The sequence below is a fragment of the Psittacula echo genome (genome assembly GCF_963264785.1).
Source record: "Psittacula echo genome assembly, chromosome: 22".
NCBI classification, from domain to species: domain Eukaryota; kingdom Metazoa; phylum Chordata; class Aves; order Psittaciformes; family Psittacidae; genus Psittacula; species Psittacula echo.
This window is the reverse complement of record NC_137758.1, coordinates 6475036-6493972: the sequence shown is the minus strand read 5'-3', so window position 1 is coordinate 6493972 and position 18937 is coordinate 6475036. Positions and strand designations below refer to the sequence as shown.

Here is an 18937-nt window from a genome sequence, read left to right as displayed (position 1 = left end):
AGAAATTCCCTCCCTGGCTCTAAGAGCAGCTTCCTCTTCTGGGATTTAAATGAAGAGTTTCCCCTCACACCAGTAGCACGGAGCCTTTTGGAAAGGTTTCGGCTCTGCTTGTTTTGGGATCAGCTGCACCAAGGAAGGGGAGCGGAGACTGAGCCCACAGCAGCCTTCCCAGGTTATGCCTGTTCCTCACCTCCAGAACCTCACCCTCTGCAAAGACCTTGGGTACATCCATAAGAATAAAGCATTTGACTGCTGGGAGTCCACACTGGGATGGGGATTATGGTTGGACTTGATCTTAAAGGTCTCTTTCAACCTAAATGATTTTCTGGCGCTTTGTCCACAGGCTGTCCCAAGCAGAGGTACCTACCCAGTGGAGGCTGAGGATCCTCCTGCTGGGATGAGGAGCCAGCCCGTATCTCTCCCCTGAGCTCTGAGGGCTGCAGGATTCCTTCACAGACACTTTCTTGTATTGACACAATTCCCTCAATCTAGGTTTGCAGGAGTCCTGGGAAGAGCCAACGCCTGATCTGAGAGAAGATTCAAGAGACAGCTCTCAGCCCCTCTAAGACACACTCTGGAGCTGAGGCTGCAACAGGTCATGCTGATTGCCCTCTGCAGTAGCTTTGGCAGGACACTGTTGGTAAATTCAAACCCAGATGATCTTGAAGGTCCCCTCCTACAAATCTCCAGAACTTCCTTAATCCTGACCTGGTAACATTCATCCCACCCTCTGCCAGCCTCTGGCCCTGGGAACTGAAAGAGAGAAGGTGCTTCTTTTCAGAAAGAAAAGTTTTAGTTTGTTTTTATTTCAACTCAGTATTTACATCCAAGCCTGGCTTAGCTGGTTGGCTTCCGTGGAGGGAATGCTTTGCTCTGCTCCACAGCACTGAGTCTGCCAAGAAAGTTTGCTCAAGAGTGTGACAGAGATGGAAGAATTCCTGTTGAAGCCAGCCCAGATGCTTACTCCGCACCAGGTCACTGCTCCAGACACACAGCCCTGGACAGCCCGGGCTTGATTTGATGGGGCTTCAATGTTTCTGTACATATGCTGCCCACATGCCCCTTACCTGAGGGGTGGGCAGGAAAGAGGAGCTGTTCCTAGAGGGAGAGGGCAGGAAATATGCCTCTCCGAAACTATTTTGCACACTGAAACTGCTGAGATCTCTGTGGCTTCACTTCTAACTGCAGAAGGCTGGCAAGTCTTGGAGATCTTAGCCATGAAGAAATAAATACTAGAAGACACCATCTGCCATCTCCTCCAGACAGAGGCAGTCAGTGCCCAAGGCAAGGAGCAGCAAAGTTGCTGCTCAGAGCCCAGGAAAACAGTGGGGCCTCGAAGAGAAGGCAGCAGCCTTTGACACCCATCCTTGAAGGGAAGAGCCCATTGAACAGGGTGACTCCTGTAGCCCAACGCATCAGCTCTCACCAGCTGCGTGGTGCAGCTACCGGCTGCTGCTCTGACACCTTCCATTGCTCATGTACTGCACCTCTTCTCCATGCTGGCCATCCTGGTTCCAGCAGCTCCCACCATCCCTGTGGAGAACAGACTGGGGCTGCCTTCTCTGCCTGCCCAGGAGGCTCTGCAGTGTCTCAGCACCCATTCTCAGACACAGCTGCATCAAGTGTCACAGGTTCATACTGCATTGCTGCTGCAGCCATGCTGATGGCTTCCTCCAGGCTCTGCTGCTCTTCTAGCTAAGAGGAAAGAGAAAGAGAACACTGTGCTCCCAAAAGGTGGGCTCAAGAGGTGGGGGCTGCCCCCAGCAGAACAGAGGTGTGAGGGGTCGGCAGTGGGTGACGCAGGTATGAAGTAGAGGGGCAAAGCAGAAAGAGACACAGGTAGCATTCAGCAAGGCTGGTTACAAAGGAGCATTCTGCAATCCAAGGAGTGTACCCCCACTCTCCTCTATACACAGGGTATCTGGGAGTGAAGAAGCCCTAGGTAAGAGGCGATGCAGCAAGAGCACAAGGGAAGGTGCTGAAGCTACTGGGTGGATGGGGGAATGAAGGGGAACATGGCAGGAGCTGCGTGGTACCTGCACTGCGATGTGGGTGCCGTTGGCAGTAGCCAGCAAAGCCACCTGCTGACGGAGGGGTGTGATGGCTGATTCCTCGGACACGACTGCACCAGAAGTGACTATGGTAACCTGGAAAAGTTAAGATTAAAAACACATCATGTTTAAAAACACCAATGCAGTTCCCTTCCAGCAGGCTGTTTCTCTGCAGGATAAAAGGGACATTCCCAGCTTTGTCTGTACCGGCAGCGTCTCGATGCCATTGCTGTTGGCCACAGTCACCATGTGTGTGTCATCACCCACCAGCTCCTCCTCAGGCCCGGGAAGGGCACTGCTCTGTGTCACCATGCTGACGGCACTGCCCAGGGCCTGCAGGTCTTCCTGTGACAAACTGACCTGGGTGGAAGAAGAGTGGATGCTCTCAGCCAGGATGGCTTCTCAGGAAGCCTTACACAACTCCCAAGTGTAGCAACACAAAGGTCTCACTAAGGATAAAATATTCTCTCCATGGCACAAAGAACTCCAAAGACTTTGCCCAGGGTCATGGACAGGACCAATGGAGAACTCAGAAGACTTCAGGGCTCCACCCCCTTCCCCTTCTACTGCACCTTCCCTTCCCACCGAGTGTCTTCTCTCCATGCTCTGAGGGCAGCTCGTGCATTGCTGCAGCAGGGAGCACCTCAGACTGAGCAGAAACAAGCGTTACTCATGGTGCCTGTTTCCTTTGCCCCATGCCACAGAAGGGAGTTTTTCCCAGTCAGCACACAGGCAGCTGATGGAGGGAAGTACAAGAAAAGCACTGCTGTATCCAATGAAAAAACAATCTCCAAATCCAGCCTGTGTCAGCAGGGACCGGAAGCTGCCTCCTGACTGCTGTTGGGAAGGTGAGGGCTGCCAGGCAATGCGCCAAGCCTGGGCAAACACCCACAAGACCCCGAGTCAGGGAGCAGAGGACCTTTCTTTACCCTTCATATCCAGGCTGGAGCAGTGGAGTAAAGCTGTAAGGAGGGAGCCCTCAGGACAGACAGAGCCCATGAAGCCATGAAGGGTCTGGTTTATGCTGATAAAAAGCCATGAAGAGAACACCAAGTCTGGGTAGAGGCAGATGTCACCCAGGTAACTGCTGTTACCCACATGCTGGAGGCTGTCAGTGTCCATACCTGCTCTGTCTCATCCTGAGAGATGATTGAGACCTGTGCAGCTATTTCATCTTCATCTTCCTCCTCCTCTTCATTTTCTTCCATCTCTGACAGAAAAGCAGTATGCTGGCTCTTTAGAGGGGAACCCCTCTCAGCAGCAGCAGCAGCTGAGTCAGGAAAAACAAAGAGCAAAAGGGGTGAGATGTGCTCATCAGTGTGAAGGCACACGCCTGATCCTGGCACCTGCCTAGTGCTGGCACAGAGGATCATGACAACAGCCCAGTGTTGGCACAGAGGATCATGACAACAGCCCAGTGTTGGCCTAGGAAGGAGAGTCTTTACCTCTGCCTGTACTAAATAGGCAGGAGCCCATTCCCAACCCGTGACATAGAATAAGTACCAATGCTTTTCTCTTCTCTGTGACACAGATTTGGGTTTTATAAGGGAGGCAGGAGGCCACAGCACAGACCCGGCTCTGAGAGGGGAGCAGCTGCAAGCTCTTGCTGTCACTTCTTTCCCCTTTGCCACATTCCTGATGCAGGAATGACCCAAAAGCCTGTTGTAGGTGACAAGACAGTGGTTGGTTGCTCACCCTCCAGCTGCTGCTGTTCGTAGAGGGCCTGTTCACTCTCCTCCGTGGCCTCCACCTCGTGGCTGCTGCGCTTGTGCATGGCCAGCGTGGAGGCCTGGCGGTAGGTCTTGCCACAGCAACTGCAGGTGTAGGGTTTGCAGTGGGTGTGCACCACATGGTGTTTGTAGAGGCTGGAATACTCAGTGAAGCGCTTTCCACAGCCTGGCACAGTGCACATGTACGGCTTCTCTCCTAGGGCAGAGGCCACAGAGCAGAGCTTGACCCACTCACCCTCCTCATACAATCAACCAGGTTGGAAAAGATCTTTAAGATCAAGTCCAACTGTTCCCCAGCATTGCAAAGGCCACCCCTAACCCATGGCACTGAGGGCCTCAGCTACACAGTGTGTGAACACTTGCAGGGACGGTGACTGCAGCCCTGCCCTGGGCAGCCTGTGCCAATGCCTGAGCACCCTTTGGGGAAAGAATTGTTCCTAATGTCCAGTTTAAACCTCCCCTAGCGCAGCCTGAGGCAGTTTCCTCTTGTCCTCCTCATGCCCATGAAGAGCTGGAGACAGACCAGTGAAACAATAATCAGCCCAATAAAGTGATTCCTGTTTCCTGTAACTCTCTGGCTACTCCCAGATCTACCCCTGCAATGCCTGGAAATGCCATTTCAGTCCCACAGATTTCCCGGCTGCCACAGGCTGTCAGTGCAGCTGGCTGACTAGGGAGGAGCTGTCTGTGCTTCCCCTTCTCCTCTTACCTGTGTGGATTCTCATGTGGTTCTTGTAATTGGTGGCACTCGTGAAACCTCTCCCACAGTTGGGTTCGGGACACATGTATGGCCGCTCGCCTGTGTGTGTTCGGATGTGAACCTTCCGGATGTTGGATGTGGTGAAAGAGCGGCCACAACCCACAAAGGGGCACTTGAAGGGCCGTTCACCTGCACGAAGAGTAACATGGATGAGAGTCCTGCTACAGTTCAGCTACCTGGAATGCCCTGGAGACTTGTATCATGGAATGGTTTGGGTTGGAAGGTACCTTAAAGCTCATCCAGTCGCAATCCCTGCCACGGGCAGGGACCCCTTCCACTAGAGCAGCTTGCTCCAAGCCCCTGTGTCCAACCTGGCCTTGAACACTGCCAGGGATGGGGCAGCCACAGCTTCTCTGGGCACCCTGGGCCAGCGCCTCAGCACCCTCACAGGGAAGAACTTCTTCCTTATATCCAACCTGACCTGAACTTCCCTCCTCCACAGTATTACAACAACAAGACCTCAATCAGATCCAAATGCTGGCATATTTCTCTAGCAGCACTGGCACCACTACCCCTTTTGCTGTGCTGTTTGTAACAGAGTCAAGAATCGCTGGTACTACTTCTACAACCCATCTACTTTTGTCTGAAGACACCTTCAGGTCTGCCTTGTTTCACCCAAGATTCATAAAGGCACATCCTGGACAAAGGCTGAAGAAGTACTTGGAGTATCTTAGAGGACCCTTCCAAGAAGCAGCTCAGTTCTCCTCCTGTGCTGCTCACCTGTGTGTGTCCGAATGTGTTTCTGAAGATCCCCAGAGGTTTTGAAGGCTTTGCTACACACATCTTCTGGACACTTGTATGGTTTCTCACCAGTATGTGTTCTCATGTGGCTCTTCAGCCCATATCCTGTCCAGGAAAGAAAGCATGATTAATCTTATAACAAGAAGGAAATAACATGACAAGCTGTGTCATCACCTCTCAGCTCATGCATTTTTGGATGTCTGTCCTGTGCCTACACAGCTGAAGGAGAAAAAATATCCAAACAGCCTCACAACACAACTGACAACTCAGCTGCTTCTCATAGCTCAAATCTGCCTATCATCAATCAAGTCTCAGACAGTCTCCTATGCTACAATTTCTTCTCAGAAGGCTTTAAAAGCTATGCTCATTGTGCTCGGCTGGAAAAAGAGCCAGAGCTGATGCTCAAGAGTGGTTTGGACTGGACAGAAAACAAAATTTACTCAGAAGAGAAACTGCTACCTGTAGCAAATGCTTTCCCACAGCTTGGGAAGTCACACGTATAGGGCTTGTCACCTGTGTGAACACGTTCGTGGACCTGCAAAAAGAAAGAACTAAATTAAGTCCAAGACAAGGAGGAAAGGATAGAGCGTGGAGAAATCTAGCTGGTGGGGAGAATCTGAAGTTCTCTGTTGGACTTCACCTTGGGTAGTTACACATCTGGTCTCTTGGCGAGCCAAGCATACAACTCAGGCTTTTCCATAGCAGCGTTCCAACCTGGCACCGTAACACAGGAATGTGTCTGGTCTGCATGACTGGATATTATCTGCTTTACCTTTAAATGATGGGCGGTAGTATAGAGGCGGCCACAGCCTTTGTACCCACAGCGGAAAGCTTTGCTGCCAAGCTGCGGCCTCTTCTCACTGCTCTGCACTTCCTCCTCCTGCAAATCCTGCCAAAAGATGTATGGGAGTTAATTCAACGAGCCACTACAGCAGGTTTTGTGAATCTCACACAAATAATTCCCCTCTCTGCTACACATATGCACTCCTTCAGTTATCCTCACAAAAACACAGAATCATGGAATGGTCTGGGTTGGAAAGGACCTTAAGATCACCTAGTCCCAACCCTCTGCCACGGGCAGGGACCCCTTCCACTGGAGCAGCTTGCTCCAAGCCCCTGTGTCCAACCTGGCCTTGAACGCTGCCAGGGATGGGGCAGCCACAGCTTCTCTGGGCACCCTGTGCCAGCACCTCACCACCCTCACATGTCCTTACAAACACAGCTTGTACACATATGGTGCAACCCACATGACAGAACACAGGTCTAGGAACCAGCATTTCCCATTCCCACCTCCGAGCTCATGCTAGGTATTCTCCCACACATAACTTACCTCTTTGTGCTTCCCTTGGCTCATTTGTAAAACTTGCAGCTAATGTATTTGCTAACTTTGCAGAGAAGCCACAAAGCTTTGCTAACTACTACCTGGCAAAGTGCTCTGCATGAAGAGGAGTTTTTGGCCTAGCTTCAGGAATGCATCACTAAGAAATTCAGACCTGGGAAGAGACATTGCTGGAGTCCTCACTCTTCTTGTGGCAGGGGTCTGTCACTCCCTCCTCTTCCTTGTCAGATACCTGCAAGTCAAGAAGCACAGCACTGTTCATGCCTCCTTGTAAGGAGTGGAGCAGGCAAGCACCCCAAGCAGGAAGCACTTATATCTACAGTGACACCACACTCTTCTCCAGAGAGTGAGGTCATACCACAGCAGAAAGGTCTCCATGGGCAAATCTGACTGCTGCCCAACTGAGCACTGTATCAGCATGCTCCAGGTAGCCCCTTCTCATGCAACACCATGAAGATGGGAGAAAATGGCAGCACTCAAGACATTCAGATGGAGCACTGCAGTGGCAACACGTTAGATGTGAAGCTATTCTGGGTTTTAAGGCCTTTGTCAACCTGACGGACAGTGGTCATAACCTAGGCACCTCTGACACGTAAAATGATAGTCTTGATCTGCTGCCTGGATAATCTGTGGAAGAGAACATCATACCCAGAGAAGCCAGGCAAACAGAAAGAAAACACCTACAAGGAGGTACATTTAAAGCAAAGAAGAAACCAATCTAAGCTGTACACAGCAGCTCTGCTCTTCCCAAATGTGTGCCTGCAGCAGGTTAAGGGTGGTAGGCTCAGCACTCTGCAGGAACTAGCTAGAGGGTCCAGCAGAAAACTGTCCTGCTCTAGGTCCTCAAGTGTCACCTATTGTGAGTGGTGCCCTCACTGGAGCCCTGTCCAGTTTCTCTTCTCAAAGGTGGCAGTGCTGAAAAACAAATACACAGAAGCACTAATGAAGGGAAGACACTTCAACCTCAGGCCACATGTGGACTACTACACCCAGACCAGGAAAGAAGCACTGGGTCCTCACCTTACTGGTGTACTGCTTTAGTGCATTAATGGTCTCCACAAAGGCATCATCTTCCTCCTCTCCAGCCAGCTCCTCCAGCCCAGTTTCTGCCTGCACTTCCAAGATGGTGCTGCCTGGTGGCACGATGACAGGACGGTGTATGTAGGCAGTGGAGCCATCCTCCAGCTGGACAGCCTCGAAGGTGTTGGGGTCATAACACTCTGAAAGAGAAAACCAACAAATCCAGCGTGAAAAGGCTGCTGAGGAAGAGGCACTCTTCATCTCCTGGGCTATCTACAGCCTTGGAACTCTGTAGCAGCTTCTACTCCAGCTGCCAAGGGAAGAACAGGGAATGCTCTTTACCTTTAGCTGTGTTGTGTATGTAGGCCATACTGCCATCTTCCAACACCACTGGCTGACCATCTTCAAAAGCCATAGACTCTAAAAGAGAAGAAAAAGATACACACCCCTTACTGGAACACTCAGACAAAACAGAGGGGAAGTTCCTGAACCATTTAAGCCCACAGAGGACACAGCAGGGCTGAATGCTTACACTGAAAGTCAACCACACCTATAGGTTTTAAGATGCCATTTGAGCCCTTCCAACACAAATTATAAGCTTTTTAAGGCTTCATGCATAGCTTTGCCACACTTCTTTAGCTCATTGGGCTAAATGCAGAGTATCACCCATTAAAAATGCCAACTTATGTCCCACACGTGAAGGATAGCAGCCTTCCAGTATCTGCAAGGGGCCTATAAGGATGCTGGGGAGGGACTCTTCATTAGGAAGTGTAGGAACTGTAGTGACAGGACAAGGGTAACAGGTTCAAACTTAAACAGAAGAAGTTTAGATTGGATATAAGGAAGAAGTTCTTTACTGTAAGGGTGGTGAGGCACTGGAATGGGCTACCCAAGGAAGTTGTGAATGCACCATCCCTGGCATTGTTCAAGGCCAGGCTGGACAGAGCCTTGGGTGCCATGGTTTAGTGTGAGGTGTCCCTGCTCATGGCAGGTGGGTTGGAACTGGATGATCTTAAGCTCCTTTCCAACCCTAACTATTCTGTGATGGCTTTTGCACAGGTGTGTGTAAAGGAGAACACAAACATCCTATAGCAGGGCAAACAGGTGAGAAGGAAAACCCCTCTCACTATGTGTTTGGAGGAAGGGAAGAGGATGAAGGGAGGAAAGGGGCACAGCCAAGAACACAAAGTGGGTTTCAAGCAACCATTTCGGAACAGAAAAGGGATGTGGGTCACAAGAAGCTTTGGAGGGTGAAGGAAGAACTGCCCAGAGCAACAGAGCTCTTTCTACTTGCCCTTTTACATCTTACCATGGTCAGAGGGGATTCCTCTGTGCCACTCTGGTGCCCGCCACATGAATTGAATTCCCAACACCTCTCATATTATTTAATGTCACCTCATTTCAGAGATGACATTGGCTAATGCGACATTGCTTCCAACAACCCCACACACCCAAACACCTATTGCAGAATTAATATATTATCTCCTGGTTCAGAGGAAATTCCTGTCCAGCTGCTCCCACAGGAAACACACTTTGTTTGGGCTCTGTAGTTGGCACAAACACAGCACACAGCTCCTGGCCTTGCCTGCAGACTTGTGATCTGTCAGACTGGCAACTGTGGGAGAGCCCACAGGTGAAACAACACTTACACTGCTGCTTGCACCACCAGCAAATTGGCCTTGTCAGATTGCAGGAAATCACATGTTCTGTGTCCTTGCCCATTCAACCTCAAAACCATGGGCAAGGGACAAAAACCCTACACCCGTATGGACTTCTTAAAGCTCAAGCTAATAGAGGAGCCCCACTGTTGGAATACAGACAATTGCAGTTACATTTACAACATCCTTCTAAAAAGCAAGAGGTAAATTTATGGTCCTCACCTTTTTCAACTGTCACCTGTTGGATATAAGCTGTGGTCCCATCTTCAAGTTCAATGACTTGTCCTTCAACCAGCTTTCCATCTGAAACAGTCAAAAAAATGCCATCAGCACTGCCTGCAGAGCCCAGTCTTCCTGGTCCCATGAGCTGTTCCCTTTGCTACATGTTCACAAGGAAACCAGTACCCAGAAGACAGTGAAAGTGCTACTTATAGGTTGTTATTTATGAAGCTTTTCCCTGAATAGCCATAGAGGCACTTCCTAGAAATGCTGGAGCTTCCTTTACCTAGACAAGAGGATACAAGACAAAGAACCTGTTATTGCTTGTTTACAAGCTGCTCTTCACAGCTCTGTGAGCCAAGAAGCAGAAAGAATGATGTGTGCCAAGTATTTTGGATCTAAAGTTGAAAGCAATTACACTTGTGCTTGGGAAAAAAATCATCTGGGAGCTTTCACTGGCATCAGCAAGGGCCTGGAGATTTATTTGCTTCTGCTTTGATGGAAGATAAACTTTTGGGGAAAAGTTATAGTGCATAAAGGGGCATAAAGTGATGTCACCCTTGATGGGCTGTGAATACTGGACTCTTCAAATGGCGTAACTCTGAATTATACTACGTTTTAGTTCCCAAATCATTTGATGCAGAGAGGACGTTGCTCTATCCCACTGCAACATGAGGAGCCCAAGCCGCTTTCACCTGGTGCACAATGTCAGGGGGGCATGTTATCACAAAACCTGATGGTTTCAAGATAGTCCAACTCCACATGTAACAAACTTATCAAGTTTGCACAGAAAACAGAAAGGAAAGCAAGACAGGAATCCCCAGGACATAAAGCCTTGCAACTCAGCCTTCCCACTCTAGAGGCTGAGAAAAAACATGTTCCTTTTCTCAGGAACAGTGGGTGGTAAAGGAAGCAGCGTCTCACAACCACCAAAATCAGAGCAGGTATTGAATTTGGCACTGCTTCAGTTAGTCAACACCAAGCTCAGCCCCAGTTTGAGTGAGGCTACTGGGAATCAAATTCTCTGCATCTCAATGAAATAAACCATCCTGCTTGGCTTCAGGGTTGAATAGAGTCCTGCAGGTCATAGTGTGAACTCCATTTTCCCAGTTATCCCAGGGCTCACTCTAGTCTGAACAGAACCTTTATTTTCCACAGCAACACCTCTCCCATCTCCAGAGCTTTATTTCCAAACCAGAGGCATGTTTGATTTCTAGTGCATCACTCTGCGAATCTAGCAAAGAGCTGTCAGCTTCCTGCCCAAAGCAACCACACATAGTCTGCACACCATAAGGGCACTTTTGATAAGTTCTGACTTGAATTTCAGACTCAATCAAGACACTTTGAGACTTAAACTGTATGATCTTAAGGTCTTTTCTAAACCTAACTATTCTATGATTCTACATTTCATAGCCCAAAGGAACCATTACCTTTGACAGCCTGCTGAATGTAGGCTGTCATCCCGTCACTAAGGGTCACTGTTTGCAGGCCCAAGCTCTCCATCCTGCCCCGATGACTGGTCCTCAGACATGAATTTCACTTTACTCAGTGTGCTCGTAGAGAGCACCAGGACCCAGAGCAAGAGGTTTGTGGACCAGGGAGCTGTGTTCTTGTTGTAAGCCTTGAATAAAAAGAACAATTCAAATTTTGTTTTCACCCAACATATGTATAGCCACTTTTGCACATTAAGAAAGGTTTAAATGGCAAATGATTTTTCAGATTATAAAGGATTAAACTGGTCAAAAGATGTATACCAATGGCAAGCAGGATTAAATCTATTCCACAGGTAAGTATAAGATAAAGCTTATCAAGTGACTGAATCGACAGACTCTTCTTAGAGATAGTGTAAAAGCCCCATTCAAGCCCTTCTCATCCTCCACATGACCTGCAGGAAAGGTTTCCGAGTACTTTAAAGTGTGAACCTACAGGCTGAGGGTGTCCTGTACTGCAAGATGAGCAGGACAATGAACTTTGTACATAGAAGCTTTCTCTCCTCCCTTTCCTGTCCAATTCCTGGGCTTCTGCAGAACAGAATTTCAGGCTATAAGCAGATGATGTTAAAACACCACACCTCGACAAGAGCATTTCGCTGGAGGCACTTTGCTACTAAATTATCTTTAAAAGCAGCTGCACTCAATTCTTCACGAGTAATCTCTCAGATAAACTAATATTTTACCCTTTTGCTTTCCAGGAACAAGTCTGACCACTCTGCCTGACATTGCAACAGATGTGGGCACAGCCAGGCTTTGTGCCACACTCAATGCCCTTTAACCCAAGTGCTCCCTACACTCAGCAGACACCTCCTCACTCACTGCAGCAGATTCTGCTTAGCTTTTAGTGCTGACACCTCCCGAGAAACATTACAGCTCATTCCCCAGCAAACGCCCCGTCCCAGCCGGGTTGCTGGGGAACAGAGGACCCTCTGCGCCGCTGTGGCTGCCATGCAAACGGCTGGAAGGGCCGCGACCCCCTGGAAGGATGGGGCAGGCGCTGCCTGAGGAAAACCAAGCGTAGGCTGCAGCGCGAAGCCAGCCCGGGGGTGACAGGGGACGTGCCTCCGCGGCAGGCCGGGCCTTGTGCCACGGAGAGCCCTGAGGGGAGAGGCGGGACAGGCCCAAGTGCTCGGGTGGTGGCGGGGAGACACGGCGGGGCTCCCCCCACGCTGTTATCCAGGGGTCCGGCGGCAGCAGCTCGCCGGGACACCGCTGTCCCTCAGCCACCATCTCGCCCCGTGCCGTCCGCCCTCCCCCAGCCTCCGCCACCAACCTGAAGAAACGCGACGGCACCGAGTCCGCCGCCTGACCATCATGCACCGCGGCCCGACCACCTGCTCGTCCCACCCCGCAACACGCATAACAGCAACACCCCCCCACTCTTCGGCCATCTCTGGCTTGTTATACAGGTTCCGGGGGACCGCAACCCCGCCCCCCCGGAACTGGGCCGGCAGGGCCCGCTTCGTGAAGCGCGACGCAGCACATGCGCAGTGCTGATATTGAAGCCACAGGTTGCCCTCAGGAGCCGTGCCCTGCGGCAGCCCCCCGCAGCCGAGCACAGCCCGGGCGGCAGAGCCCGCGGGTGGCGCTGAGCAGCGGCGGCGATGGGGCCGGGCTGCCCGCCGGGGGCAGCAGGGAGCCGAACCCGGTTCGGCCGCTCTCAACATGGCGGCCTCGCCGTGCCGCGCTCACCGCCCCCAGCATGGCGCCCCCCAAGTCTCGCGAGATCCTCCCTCTATTTATCTCGCGCTGGGGGGCTCCACCCTCTTTCGGTCCTGTCAGGCCACCGCCATCATGAGGTAGGTGGGGGCTCGCTGCTCCATCCGCCGCCATCCACCGCCATCCGCGCTCGCTGAGCGGCTGTGGGGAGCGGGAGGTGGGGGCCGATGGTGGGGCAGCCCGGGGGGAAGCGCAGGCGGGCCATGGCGGGCTCAGCGCCCACGTCCCCGCAGCCCGCAGGAGGTCCAGGCCGGATCCGCCCTGAGCCTGCGTTGTTTCTGTCCCCCGCAGCAGCAAGGTCTCCCGCGACACCCTGTACGAGGCGGTGAAGGAGGTGCTGCAGGGCAGCAAGGTCAAGAAGCGCAAGTAAGAGCTCTGTGCTATGGCGGGACCGGGGCATCGCGGGGCCCTGCCCGGCTGTGCCCTCAGCTGCTCTCCCGTCCCTCAGGTTTGTGGAAACGGTGGAGCTGCAGATCAGCCTCAAGAACTACGACCCGCAGAAAGACAAGCGCTTCTCCGGCACCGTCAGGTTCGGCCTCCTCTTGCTCCCACCCAGCCTTCAGCCCGCGCCCCGCCTGCGCTGCCGGGCCCTGCCATGGGGCAGGGCGGCTGCTGCAGCTTGGGGACGCGGCGCTGAACCGCTCGGGTAGTTCAGACCACCCCAGTTAAACGGGTGTGGCTGGACGGACCCCAACCCTGGGTCTTAAAACATGAGGGAAGGTGGGTGCTGTTCCCACCGACCTGCTGGGGAAGGCAGGTTAGCAGCTGTGAAGGAAGAGGTCCAGGCACTGTGGTAAGGTACCTCTTGTGTTGGCTCCCGTGGAAGAGTGTGTTGTGCTGGAGGTTTATAGTAATTCAGACCTTCTGTCTCCAGGCTGAAGTCAACTCCACGGCCCAAGTTCTCTGTCTGCCTGCTGGGGGACCAGCAGCACTGTGATGAGGCCAAAGCAGTTGACATCCCTCACATGGACATAGAAGCTTTGAAAAAGCTCAACAAAAACAAGAAGCTGGTGAAGAAGCTGGGTGAGTAGTGGTGTGGGTCGGGCTCAGAGTGCCCTGGCTGACATGGGAGGGCTGGCTAAGCAAGGTGGCTTTCCGTGTACCCAGATTTTCGTGTTGTGGTTAACTGCAGGGAATAGGAAGCTGACCAGAGTCAGCCTGAAAGACAGCAATCGGGCTAGAAACCAAGCTGAAAAGCCAACAGTTACCAGTGCAGGAGGTGTGACAGGTCAGCCTTCCTGGATGGAGGAGGCCCTCTGGAAGGGAGGAATACAGGAAAATGTTCCTGTCTTTGGTGTCACCCTTTGGTGTTCTTCACTTTCCAGGTTGGGAAGCTGGAGGCAGAAGTTGGATTTAGTCCTGCAGTATTTGCATGAAGGGAATGAAATTCGCATATTTTCACTTACTAAGAGATAAAATCCTTCTCTCTCTGTAAAGGCAAAGTCAAAATGATGCATACCTTAGGCAGGCAAGAAAACCTTTCTGCTTAATCTATAATTAGCCATGAAATTGTACGTAATAGGGAAATGAGATGGGATACCATGGCTGCTAGCTCAGCCTCTCCAAGGTGCGTATACATCTGCCCATCCAGATGTGCCCAGGCTGTGGTGGGAGGCTCTTGGAGCTCAAAGTTAAGCGTTGGTCACCTGTGGCTCCATAAATGCCACTTTCTTCAGGGAAATGAGCTATGCACAGTTTAGTGTGCTGTCAGGGTGCGAAGCTGGCTGCTGGTGGGTTTGGCTGTTGTGACAGGAGTAAGTTCTGATACAGTAATAGTAAAACCAGGTTGGGTTCAAGTAGGCAGGACTCAATGTCAAAAGGTGCATGTTGAGGGAGGTGGAGCAGCACAGTCTCAAGTTCGGTGTCAGAGCTGAGATCCCATCCTTACCCATGTTGGTTCTTTCCTCACAGCCAAGAAGTATGACGCCTTCCTGGCTTCTGAGTCCCTGATCAAGCAGATTCCTCGAATCCTGGGACCAGGGCTGAACAAAGCTGGCAAATTCCCTTCCCTTCTCACTCACAATGAGAACCTGGTGGCCAAGGTTGATGAGGTCAAATCTACCATCAAGTTTCAGATGAAGAAGGTAAAGCAGAGCTTCCTCTCCAGGCCTGTGACTGGGGTGATCACTCAGACATGGCTGTGATATCTGGGCTGGGCTGTAGGTGTCCCTCCAGTGCCGCCTTAAGACAGTGCCTAGTGACCATGAGACTCCCTCATCATCAGCTGCTGGCTAGAAAGGAGACATAATTCATCTGTGGCTGAAAGATCTGAGAGCAGATGATGATGAAATGATGTTTCAGTGCAGAGTACAGTCATAATTAACACTTCCTACAGCAAGTGGGTGACATTTGCAGGGTGCAGTCCCTGTGGGTCTGTGCACTCAGCAGTGCTTTGCCAGAAGCAGGTTTGGAACTTGACTCTGCAAGTGGTTCTTGGAGCAGCTCTGTCAACGTCTACTCTTGCTGTCAGGAGGTGTCAAAGCAAGTTGACTCCCCAGAACCAAAATAACTCTGTCCAGGCATCTTGTCTTAGTGGTTTAAGTGTGACTTGTGGGTGTTACTCAGAATTAACAGCTCTGCTCACTGAGGTGCACCCTTGGACTCCAGCTGTTGTGTGCCTGGGGGCACAACAACTGGGAGGGCACAGCAAATGTGATAGTTTCCAAATGTTGGAGCATTTTAAGTAACTGAGCTAATGATGTCGTGACACTTTGCCTGTCAGCTCACTCATAAATCCCTTTGTCTTGCGCCTGTGGGGAACGCTGACTTACAAGCTCCTCATCCAGCCTGGCAGGCAGAGGCTTCTCAGCATCTTGTGTGTGGAAAGAAAGGGCTGGTGGCTGGTGCCCAAGACAAAAAGTGAAGCTGGGGCCGTGCTTGACAGTGAAGGTTGGAGCTAACCGTCTGTTCTGTGTGCGGCTGGAGGTTTGCAGGGCACATTCCACACTGCTCCATGAGCAGGTTGGTGGGAGCGTGGTTAAAGCAGAGGTCTGCTCCCACTCTAGTGCCTCTTTGGCACCATATGTTATGTGTCATTACCAGTTTTCCCGTCTTTGGGAGGCACTGGTGCTCCTTTCCTTTTCTAAGTCCCCTTTGCTCTCTGAGGAAGCTAGGTGCTGTTCAGAGGTGGCATCCAGATGCTACCAGACATGTTCACATGCCAAACACAATTTGCTCTGTGGAAACACCCGTAGATAAGGTGGAGAAGTCATGTCCAGTGGACAAAACACAAGGCAATTTGATACTCCACTTAGTTCAGCTATTTTGTCAATCACTTTGCTGTAATCTTCATTTTTCCCCACAAAACGTCTTACCTGCATCAGTGACCATGATGTCCTTGTCCCTCAGGTGCTCTGTCTGGCTGTGGCCGTTGGCCATGTGAAGATGACAGAGGATGAACTCGTCTACAACATCCACCTGGCCATCAACTTCCTGGTGTCCTTGCTGAAGAAGAACTGGCAGAATGTGCGTGCTCTGTACATCAAGAGCACCATGGGGAAGCCCCAGCGCCTTTACTAATGGGGCAGCAATAAACTTTTAGGATACCTACAGCTGTTTGGTTGTGTTCCTCCAAAACTGGTTGGAAAGGGTTTGCCAAAGAGCTGTTTGCTTCCTTGTAGCACGAGAGTTCTCCAGTGCTGTTGAGCTGACAGGGGTATGAATTGGAGCGGAATATGAGGCTATCAGAGCTTTTGAGGGAAGTAACCTCATTGTCATGTATTCACAGCAGGGCAGGGAGGGGGAACAGCTCCACTTGCATCCTGAGCAAGCAAAACTGAGGTAGTTACCCACAGCTGAAGGTGTGTGGTGCTCAACAGTCACTGTAACCCTGTGAGACCCAGCTTGCCAGTGCAGGGGAGCGTTCTCTTGTGCTGGAGTTACCTGAAGTCATAGGAATCCTGTGCCTCAGAACTGCTATGGCCACTACTAACCCATGGCACTGAGGCCTCATCTCCACAGTGTGTGAACACTTGTTTCTTAAAGATCATGAGCTAATGAGATCTCAGCAGCACTGCCCAAGTGCTTCCTCCCTTACTCACAGGCCTCAAGGCAGACTACACAGAATCACAGAATCACAGAATCAGCCAGGCTGGAAAAGCCCTTTCAGCTCATCCAGTGCAACCTCCACCCCAGCACTGCCAAGGCCACCCCTAACCCATGGCACTGAGGTCTCGTCTCCACGGGCTGTGAACACTTGCAGGGACGGTGACTGCAGCCCTGCCCTGGGCAGCCTGTTCCAATGCCTGAGCACCCTCTGGGGCAGGAATTGTTCCTCAGCTCCATCTAAACCTGCCCTGGTGCAGCTTGAGGCTGGTTCCTCTTGTCCCATCCCTTGTTCCTTGGGAGCAGAGCCCAGCCCCTCCTGGCTCCATCCTCCTGTCAGGCACTTGTAGGGAGCCATCAGGTCCCCCCTGAGCCTTCTCCACACTGAACCCCCCAGGTCCCTCAGCCCTTCCCCATCACACTGTGCTCCAGGCCCTGTACCCGCTCCATTGCCCTCTGGCCCCGCTCCAGCCCCTCAATGTCTCTCTTGGAGTGAGGGGCCCAGAGCTGAACCCAGGATTCAAGGTGCGGCCTCACCAGTGCCCAGTGCAGGGGCACAATCCCTGCCCTGGCCCTGCTGCCGCACTGGTGCTGATCCAGGCCAGGATGCTGGGGGCTTCCTGACTGCCTGGGCACAAGCTGCTCATGTTCAGCTCCATCAATCAGGACCCCCAGCTCCTTTTCCAGCCGCTCTTCCCCAAGCCTGGAGCGTTGCAGGGGGTTGTGGCTCAAGTGCAGGACCTGGCACTTGCCCTTGTTGAGCCTCATCCCATTGGCCACGGCCCATGGATCCAGCCTGGCCAGATCCCTCTGTGGAGCCTCCTTCCCTCCAGCAGATCAACGCTCCCATCCAACTTCGTGTCATCTGCAAACTGATGGAGGGTGCCCTCAGGCCCCTCATCAGTGAGGATATTAGACAACACCGACCCTAACACCAAGCCTTGAGGGACACCATTTACCACCACTCTTTGGACTCAGCCGCCCAGCCAGTTTCCAACCAAGCGAAGAATCCTCCTATCCAGGCTGTGAGCAACCAATGTCCCCAGAACTCGGTGGGAGACAGTCAAAGGCTTTACTGAAGTCCAAACAGACGATGCCCGCAGCCTTTCCCTCACCAACCAGGTGGTCACCATGTAGGAGATGGGGTTGGTCAGGCAGGATCTGCCCTTCACGAACCTGTGCTGCCTGAACCTGATCCCCCCGGTTTCTCACATGTGCTTTATGATCTCAGGATGATCTGCTCCATGACCTTCCCCCACTGAAGCTGTGGTTTCCAGGGTTCCTTCCTACCCTTTTTGTAGATTTGCCCTTTTGGCCAACTTCCAATCCTGTGGGACCTGCGCACTGGACCAGGGGTGCTGATAGATGCTGGAGAGTGGCTTGGCAAGCTCCTCTGCCAGCTTCTTCTGCACTCTTGGGTGAAACCCATCCAGCCCCATAGACTTGTGTACATCTAAGTGAAGCAGGAGGTCTCTAACCATTTCTTCCTGAATTATGGGGACTTCAGTCAGCTCCTGTCTTTGCCATCCAGCTCAGGGAACTGAGGACCCTGAGGATGGCTGGTGTGACTGCTAAAGTCTGAGGCAAAGGCGGCATTAACTACGTCAGCCTTTTCCTCATCCTCAGTCCCTAGGTTTCCCCTGGTACCCAGCAGAGGATGGAGGTTCTCCCTGGCCTTCCTGTTATAGCTAATATATTTTTAAGAGTATTTATTCTCTTCTATGGCAGTGGTCAGACTTGGATCCATCTGTGCCTTCACCTTTCTAACTTTCTCCCTACATAACAACATCCTTTGTACTCTTCATGGGGCAACAATCCCTTTTCTACAGGTGATAAACTCTCCTTCGATTCCTGAGTTCAAGCAATCTCATAGAATCATGGAATGGTTTGGGTCAGAAAGTACCTTAAAGCTCATCCACTTCCAACCTCTGCCACGGGCAGGAACACCTTCCACTGGAGCAGCTTGCTCCAAGCCCCTGTGTCCAACCTGGCCTTGAACACTGCCAGGGATGGGGCAGCCACAGCTTCTCTGGGCACCCTGTGCCAGCGCCTCAGCACCCTCACAGGGAAGAGCTTCTGCCTCAGATCCAACCTGAACTTCCCCTGTTTCGGTTTGAACCCATCACCCCTTGTCCTGTCACTCCAGTCCCTGATGAAGAGTCC

The 18937-nt window shown here is 51.8% G+C and overlaps 2 protein-coding genes across 3 annotated transcripts; one reads left to right on the top strand and one right to left on the bottom strand.

Annotated features, from left to right (window-relative positions):
* Window positions 1–132: 132 nt before the first annotated feature.
* Window positions 133–12407, bottom strand: ZNF76 (zinc finger protein 76). Of its 2 annotated transcripts, XM_080632984.1 has the most exons (15): window positions 12285–12404; window positions 10949–11139; window positions 9522–9602; window positions 7984–8061; window positions 7642–7841; window positions 6776–6853; window positions 6055–6171; window positions 5742–5817; window positions 5262–5387; window positions 4491–4670; window positions 3747–3977; window positions 3176–3321; window positions 2259–2411; window positions 2037–2147; window positions 137–1695 (listed from the first exon to the last, which is right to left on the bottom strand). In XM_080632984.1, the coding sequence occupies exons 2-15, from the start codon at window positions 11019–11021 to the stop codon at window positions 1591–1593; spliced, it is 1755 nt and encodes a 584-aa protein (XP_080489110.1). In that variant the 5' UTR covers window positions 11022–11139; window positions 12285–12404; the 3' UTR covers window positions 137–1590. The 2 variants fall into 2 exon arrangements, with proteins under 2 accessions (XP_080489111.1, XP_080489110.1); XM_080632985.1 differs by lacking the exon at window positions 2259–2411 and having other exon boundaries at window positions 133–1695; window positions 12285–12407.
* A 121-nt stretch (window positions 12408–12528) lies between these two features.
* Window positions 12529–16281, top strand: RPL10A (ribosomal protein L10a). The gene is made up of 6 exons (XM_080632986.1): window positions 12529–12810; window positions 13022–13096; window positions 13179–13259; window positions 13605–13753; window positions 14642–14814; window positions 16079–16281. The coding sequence occupies exons 1-6, from the start codon at window positions 12677–12679 to the stop codon at window positions 16247–16249; spliced, it is 783 nt and encodes a 260-aa protein (XP_080489112.1). The 5' UTR covers window positions 12529–12676; the 3' UTR covers window positions 16250–16281.
* The last annotated feature ends 2656 nt before the right edge of the window (window positions 16282–18937 follow it).

Bases quoted from the DNA above. Each gene is read 5' to 3' on its own strand.
- ZNF76 (XM_080632984.1), bottom strand. From the start codon at position 11,021: ATGGAGAGCTTGGGCCTGCAAACAGTGACCCTTAGTGACGGGATGACA. The intron at 3,322-3,746 runs GTGAGCAACCAA...TTCCTGACTCAG, and splicing joins CGAACAGCAGCAGCTGGAGG to CTGCTGCTGCTGCTGAGAGG. The intron at 2,148-2,258 runs GTACAGACAAAG...TAACTTTTCCAG, and splicing joins ATGGCATCGAGACGCTGCCG to GTTACCATAGTCACTTCTGG.
- RPL10A (XM_080632986.1), top strand. From the start codon at position 12,677: ATGGCGGCCTCGCCGTGCCGCGCTCACCGCCCCCAGCATGGCGCCCCC. The intron at 12,811-13,021 runs GTAGGTGGGGGC...TGTCCCCCGCAG, and splicing joins CAGGCCACCGCCATCATGAG to CAGCAAGGTCTCCCGCGACA. The intron at 13,097-13,178 runs GTAAGAGCTCTG...CCCGTCCCTCAG, and splicing joins AGCAAGGTCAAGAAGCGCAA to GTTTGTGGAAACGGTGGAGC.